This window comes from Limulus polyphemus, unplaced genomic scaffold (genome assembly GCF_000517525.1).
Source record: "Limulus polyphemus unplaced genomic scaffold, Limulus_polyphemus-2.1.2 Scaffold219, whole genome shotgun sequence".
NCBI lineage: Eukaryota > Metazoa > Arthropoda > Merostomata > Xiphosura > Limulidae > Limulus > Limulus polyphemus.
In genome coordinates, this window is record NW_013665829.1 from 100194 (window position 1) to 108560 (window position 8367).

The 8367-nt window shown below is 35.9% G+C and overlaps 1 protein-coding gene across 1 annotated transcript in view; it reads left to right on the plus strand.

Annotated features, from left to right (window-relative positions):
- The window catches only part of LOC106478506, a 64689-nt gene that overhangs the window by 43579 nt on the left and 12743 nt on the right, over positions 1–8367 (plus strand). Inside the window, exons 15-16 of the mRNA XM_022382133.1 lie at positions 5935–6039; positions 7958–8060. Coding sequence (XP_022237841.1) covers positions 5935–6039; positions 7958–8060 — 208 coding nt within the window. The remainder of the gene's footprint in view (positions 1–5934; positions 6040–7957; positions 8061–8367) is intronic.

The following is an 8367-nucleotide window of genomic DNA, read 5'->3' on the forward strand; positions in this document are numbered from 1 at the left end:
GCCTTGGGTTAGACTCAAATAGTGTCTTCAGAGCATCAATATCAATTCCAACATGTAGGCCCCTGCCATCACAGTTTTTAAAGGATAAAGTCACCTGAACGAAATTTGCTGAACCATCGTTGACATAAACATTCAACACATTTCCATAAACTTCTTTGATATTCTTTATGGCTACAGAGGCGTTGTTTCCCTTCTTGTATTCAAACAGCATTTCATGCCGAATGTGTGTCTCATCGTGTGTCATCACTATATATGATTAGAGTATACTAAATTTTACACATTATATAGGCTACACTAACATGACATTTAGGTGGTTCATTTAACTATTATACATGATATATATTTTTTGGGGGGTGGTTAATGAAAATGTGCCAAAACGTGACATTAATTTCTTGACAAACTAATATTTTGCTATTTATGGTGAAACATGGAGATTTGTTTCTGTGAAAATTCATTTGTCCTGTTTTGTAGCATCACTAGTAATTTTTAAGGGAACATTTATTTATGATCATTTAAGTAACGAGTGTACAAAGACACAAGGTAGCATGAGCTGTTATTCAAAAGATGGCTGTGGCTATGATTTGAAGGAAATATACATTAAGTCTGTGAAAATTTTAATAAGACTTGAAGAGCACCATGAATACATGCAGAAAATAAAAGTTTCATATTATGTGGATGAAAAATATAATTTTTCTTGAATATTCATGTATGACACATACATGTAAAATGAAGAAAAAATATGCACACTAGCAAATGTATAATGGAAGTTTCAAAACATACCTCCTCTCACACTACAGTTATTACTGCCAGGGTTTCTCCCTTTGCCCACCTAAGCATTGTTCTGGTTTTTTCTTGCTTGCTCCAATCTTTTACACCCAACTTAATTGCTCTTGGTGATATTTTTCTTCTGACACTCTTTGCCTACATCAATGCATCCTCTATCCTGGTAATGTATATAAGCACATCATTCAAATAATGTTATTACTTTTTCTCGACAAAGCATCACTAGCGAGTTTCTCAGTGCTACGATAGTTCAGAGGTACTTTAGGCATTCTTTGTGTTATCTAGCTAATTCTTGTAAAAAAAATAAATATTTTTTCTTGATTGGCAAGCCTATATATGGTATGAATTCCTGGATTATTATTTCCAGCACAGAGGCAAATCAGGACTTTCCTATCTCATCTCTGATATTTAGCATTGCACAACAATCGGGGAGGGAAGAGCCACTCTCAGTTGAGACTGTCAGTGACCTTATTTGTAGTGAGATGGAGGCGTATATTCAGTTCATTGGTGTTCCTCCAGGGGCTCTGAGGTTTCAATTGAGGGTGATCATGGACATTCTGGAGAGAATTGAGATTTGCTTTTTCCTGTTTCTTCTTTTATTCTGTTGACTTCTCAGTCCTCATGTAGGACAGTGGGAAATTTACAGACTAACAATGCTGAAGTCAAGAATTCAATTCCCTACAGTGGACATAGCAGATATCCCAATGTTGCTTTGCTCTAACAACACAAACTTTCCTGACAAAATGATGCCCTAAACAACATTAATCAGAACAGTCTTTAAAAGAAATAAAAAAGGAGGCCACTTTGGGATAAGCTGCCTCTGACTTGTTTTCTTCAGTTGTTCCATCGAGAGTGTGATATTTTGGGTTTTTTCCCCTGTTTTTTTAGCCTATACCTTACTTGATGGCTGTAATGTCTGGGAACAAATATTTAGTTTTTCTCTCCATCCATGGACATTGTGGTTCATGCAGGGAGGTTTACTGCTCAGTTATATGATTGGACAGCTATGCCTTATCTGCCATGGTTGTCGGAACTATGTGATTTAGCCTACCATTGCCAGGTGGATGCATATTCTGAATCTCAAATAATACATCTGCTCCTTGAACTAATGGGTTCTAAGGTGGGATTTGTATTTAAACTGCATAGATCACTGTCCTCTGGTGGGACAGCGGTAAGTCTACAGACTTACAACTGTAACATTCAACGTGTTGTTTTCCTAACACTAAACTTTGTTGGAAGACTCTCAGGATCACCACCTTCATTGATGATGAGCTGGAACCATTGTCAGAATGCACATTGGTTTGATTGTTGGCTTCTACATTCATCTCTGTTGTCATTGGCATATTGACTTTCATTGGTTCATAGTTCCTCCCCTATTTGAGGGTCCTGACCCCCGACATCAGCTCCTTGGTACATTGGTACCCAGAATAAATTCTGTCCATATTCAAGGGTTCCGCTGCTCGGTCAGAACTCCACCAAGTTTTCTGTTGGATTGGCTCTCATTTTGAAACACTGATGATTGGTGGGTTGGCCACTTATTGGAATACCCAACTACTGGCAATTTGGTCTCCAGTACCTCACCTTTGGGCTTTGGCAATGGATGCATTCCATCAGGATTGAATGAAATTACAACACTAGGACTTCCCTTCTATTCATATTTTACCCAAGATACTAACTATGATTTGTTACAATCCATTGTTGGGTCCTGTTGATAGCAACGGACTGGCAGCTACACTCTGGTTTCTGCTTCTGAGGTACCTCTTCCACTTCCTCTTTGGCCATCTCTGTGGAGGCAGCCATGATCTGACATGGTACACCCAGTTATCCAGAAGCTCAAGCTTCAGGCATGGAGATTATGCAGTCCTTATCACTGCATCATGGTTTAATTTCTAGGGTTGCCATGTATTTGTCTCAGTTTTTGCTTAGTCTTGTGAAGGACATTTACCTATGGAAACGGCACACATATCGGCAATGGTGCATTGAGAGGAGGTTAAACCCATTTCGATCAGAAGTGGCAACCATAACTCATTTTTTGACCTGACTCTTTGGCAAGGGTTTTGCATCTTTCACGATCGCCCTGTATAAAGCGGCTTTATCGACTACCAATCGATACTCGAGACAATCTCTTTGAATCCCCATTACTCTCTGGCTTCCTCAAGTCACCTTAGGTCCTTTGTCTCAGATGACCAGCCAGTTACCTAACTGGTATATTAAGGTTACATTACATGCCCTTTCTCAAACACCCATTTGTGACCTTAGCTTCATATGCCATGTATCACCTTTACCTGCAGGTTTATTTTTCTTTGCTGCTGACCTACAGACATTGCTAGTCAGAGTGGTTTGTGCTGATTGTTCACAGGATGCTTTATCATTCTTCCTATGTCCTCAGACTGGTTCTTTCTTCCCTAAGACTGTCAGCCATGTAAGAGGATAATATTTTTCACCGATTCATCTGATCACTGTTTCTAACTTCTATGATTAATCAGATTTCGATTGTTTGTTATGTCCAGTGAGGGTATTGTTGCCTGCACTAATGCCTTTAGAGATGCTAGACAATGATTTTGTATTCATCGGGATCATTCAGTTCCCAGGATTTACCCTTGGTTACATTGATGAGGTGTGTACGAAACTGTTCCATATCACTTATTCTGAGCTCTTTTTGAAGGCGAGGAATCTTCTGAGGGTCATGTCTAATCAGATTCATCACATTTTTATGTACTTTTCATTGCTATGCTTGTCTCTTTACCTTTCAGGGTCCCTGACCTCATTTTCACAGGATCCCACTCTGTGGTGATTATTGCCCAGACAGGTGTGCCATTATCAAATCAATTCTGCACCAGCAACCACTAATTCAATATACTTTACCTAGGCTCTGTAGAAATGAGGTATTCTATAAGACCACCTAGAGGCTGACTGGGTGGTATTACTGTACTATGCTGGACTGCCATTCATGGACTATCATGAGTAAATCATAAAGGGATTCTGTCCTTCCCTGCTGATCATTGGATTGAATAAATAAGGTTCGGTTTGCTTTTAATAATTTAGGAAACTTGGTTCACCTATTGCACTGTTTCCAGAACACTGTTCCTCAGGACTTCCCAATGTGCATTACCCCACACATACATAGATTCTACTAGTGGAGTTAGGGAGTCCTTACCATACCTGGTTCCAGTCATTGGGGTGGTTGACAGAGGCTTTTCCTCCAGAGTGTTAGAGTGAATTTCCTCCACTATTCGAGACGAGGGCAAAGTCAGGGGCCCTCCTACCTAGGTCCCTGGATGTTTTCCAGATGTCGGTAGGAGAGGCACCAGCATACATGAGAGACTACTTGACGCTTGGCTATCCAATAGGGTTGAGCATGGCCCTTCTTTTTGATCAATATTGGTTCAGTATATTGTTCATGGAAGAGGGTCCATTGTCTCCTTGTAATTCTAAATGCAGAGTGTTCCCATCTTGGGTTTTTGGTTGAGCACAGTTTGTTCCACGTCCTCCCCATAATTCCAGGGACAAATGCAATTTATGTTGCCCACACAGTTGAGGAGTGAAGATGACTGTTCATAATTCCAGACCAGATAAGTTCTATTTCCTCAGGTTGAATAAGGCATACAAGATTCTGTCATTCAAAGTCTGGGGTGTTGCCTTTCAGACCTCTTCAGGTTGAGGAGAAGGTTTGTCCACTTCTGTGTATCTTACCTTCTCATCATGATTCCGTGGTTAGAATGCATCACCCTATGGCTACAGGTTGGGATCCACTCATAATTGTATATATATATATATTGTGGTCCAATTGCCCTTCTCACCAATGTGGAATATAGGGACTATGGCCCTATAATTTCAACCTTGAGCAGTGTAACCTTGACTATCTGGTTGGGATCTGGACAATAGTGATAATAAATCATGTAAAGTTTCACACACAGTACATGAATTAAGTTCCGGGTGAAGAACATACTCACCGGTTCCTCCACCTTCTCAATGTGGGATTCTAACTGTAGTGTGAAAGGAGGAGTATGATTTGGAAGTTAACATTTTCTTAAATTGAAAATGTATTTCCAATAACACTTGCTTTTTCTCACACTCTCCTGTCCTTCCTCTCCACTAAGAGCCACTGTTAGAGACTGGGATGAAGTCTTAAAGTGCTAACATTATTTGAATCAGGTGCTTATATACAATACTAGGATAGAGGGTGTATTGACATAGGTGGGGAGTGTCATGAGACAGATATTACCAAGAGTAATTAAGTGGGGTATAAAAGACTGTAGAAAGCAAGAAAAATCAGACCAATGCTTAGATGGGCAACGGAAGAAACCCTGGCAGTTGAATAATAGCTGTAGTGTGAGAAGAAGTATTATTGGAAATACATTTTCAATTTAAGAAAATGCTAACTTTTATAGAGACGATTGTCCAAATAAAGAAATGGAAATGTTAAAGTAAATACTGAGATGCATTCCAAGCTACAATGTATGAAGTAGAAACCAGTGGTTTGTCTTATCTACATTAAAAAGATTTGAATGTAGCAGAGATGAAGTTACAGAAAGTTTATATTATTGACACCAACTAAAGGAAGTGAGTCCTAGTAAAAAAAAAAACAACTGGCGGAACTTTTATAGGACAGGCTGCCAGTTGACAGATTTTGACCATAACCAATTATCATTTAGTTTTGGTTTTGGATTGATAGATCATTGGAATCAAACCAGTTAGATGGAGGATCTACTTGCAAAGTAAGCATGTAGTGCTAGTTGAATCATCATATGAACAACAAAGTTGTGAATAAAAAGTCATGTTTACAACCAGTTCTCCAACTACAAATGCAGATTCTAACAAAAATACTGCCTGTTGAATTCCTGATCCGTTAAAGTTCTGATGATGGTTGTTCTTGAAAATGTGACAAACGTTTGCCTTACAAGCTCTCTCTAAGTAACTATTGCTACCCTCTCTAGTCTAACAGCATAATTAGGAAATGATGTATGATGTGTGTGAATAATAAGATGATGTTAAAAAAGAGAACTCATTGGTAGATTTAGTAAGATTTATTGAGGAAGTAATAGCTTTGTTGAAAGATATTATAGAAGAAGTATTAATGAAATTGTATAAACTGAACTATGTCTTAGTGTATTTCACGTAATGTTTTAATTGATAATTTGTTTACTGTAGTACCAGATTTAATGAACCTTATTGAGGATTTAATCGATGAACAGTTACTTATTCAGAATGAAGAATTTGATGCTTTTATTCTAGAAGCTTTTCAAGATAGTTTTGGTACTGTAGACTTGAATGAGTATTTGAATATTCTGAAATGAAGTTTTATATGTTGTTTTGTATCTGAGTCTCCAAATAAATTTTTTATTCTAACTATAAAACTTCCTCAAGTGTGTATTCCACTCATGACTGCATAACCTGGATTTAAATAAATTCATTTGTAACTGGTTTTAAATTCGAACCTCAAATGACTAGCATATCTGCCTCTCATTACAATATGTTCCAGAGGACATGCATTATTCACGTCAATGATCATTCCGCTATAAAATATATGGTTAGTATATTTTGGGGTTTCATGAAACCTGCCACGTAGTTGAAGTGATACAGAAAATACATGGTAGACTGATCTAAATAGTTCAGCATCAACCTCTTCCATGAAATTTATGTGGCACAATAGGAAAATGACCTGTATCAAAAGTAACCAAGGCAACTGTAAGTTATTTGCGTTCCTAAACTGATCTTAATTCTGAAACATGATGACCCCTATCAAAAGTAATCATTGCCACTGCAAGTTATTTGCATTCCAAAATTGATCTCAATTCTGAAATCTGTACACATATTGATATGCTTCATATATGCAAAAAAATGTTAAAATCTTAGGTGAAAAAAAAGCACCAGTGTTATAAAAAGTGGTGGTTGTGTTTTTTCCCACAAGGACTAAATTTACTGTAACATTAGAAGGAAAATAGATGACTAAACTTAAAAATATGCTTGTTTTTGTATGCAATTTGTGTGGAAATTTCTTTTAAATTGAGATAGATCTTTTTTATTGTTAGATTAAAACCTGTACTTAAAGGTCATCTTGTGATAAGAAATTTTTATTCCTTTAGCTTGACATACTATGCATATTTTTACAAACTTCTGATAGTTCGTTATTTCTCTTTAGCATATTTTGCATTTGTGTTTTTTTCAAACTTTAAAAGTTTTTTAGTCCCTAAACTTCATGACTGAATTGTTTCATCAGGGATAACAGAAACTTTTTTGTGGCAAACATAATATGAGAATAAAAAATGCAAAATATCATATAGGAATTGCTTGTGCAACTATGGTCAATGCATGTGTTTAGTTTTTGCATGTGAAATTTTAAAACTTTCTGATGCATAAAAGTATTTTTAATCTTAAAATGAAAATTACTTTGCTTGATAGATAGGCAACATGTAGAAAGAAAAAAAGGCATGAGAAAAACATTGCTTCACAAACCTTAAGAGTTAATAAAAAATTTGATATTTTGTGTATGAAAGCATTGTAATGTTTACTGATAATCTGCCAAATTTTGTTAACATTTGTTTACTAATTTAAAATTTATAGCATGAAAACTATAGCAAGCACAAAATTGTTATGAGGTTGGTCCCAGGGACCGAGCCCATGCTGAAAGAGTTATTTCAGTTTTACTTTAGTTTGCTCCTGAATTAGTTGTTAGGTTATGTTATATTGACATAGATATACTGTATTGCTTAGCCTGAAAAATATGGCCGTTATACATTGACTTTTAACACTGGGATTGTGTTAATGATTTTGTTTGGGGTTTAAGTAATCAATGGTAAAATAAAGGGTGTTATACATTGTGAAATGATCTAAGGTTGTTAATAGGCTATGGTACAATAAAGGGTATGTCTTACATATCAAGAATTGACTAAGACTATAAAAGTTTTGGTTGCAAATGAGAGTTACAGTTACATGTTTTAGAATTTGCATGAGAATATACATGTATGTATTCAAGTTAATAAAAGTTTAATGTCACAAACTTAATTGACAGTACATTTATATAAAAAATGTTTTGTTTAGTAGCTAATTATGCACTGGCTATAAGATAGGTAAAGACCAAATACAGTAGTGTATGTTTTTTGACTGTGAAATTATAATTTAGTTTTTAAAAGGCAGACTTTTGTGTTTAAATTCCTTATTCTTTCAATTTCAGAACCAGTACTGTCAGAGCATCGTCATAGTTGGCCATTAGTTGGGCCTGGTCGTGAAGATACTGCTGCTCTTTCTCCATCATTTCACTACCTTCAAAAATCAAAGTATGTAGATTGTATTTTATAGATGAAAATTATACAAAATTAGTCATTCTGTTCTAGTAGAGTTTACTGAATTTGTAATAACAGGAATGTTAGTTTACTGTGGATTCTGTGCAATGTACATTTATTTAAATTACTACTTTATTAAAATGTGAAGTAATTCTACAAATGTTAAAAATACAAATACATATTTTTTAAAGTGCTGGGTCATTAAAGTGTGTCGTTATACCATAACATTGTGTGTGTGTGTATATATATATATATATATATATATATATATTATATATATTGTATTGTTCTGTACTGTATT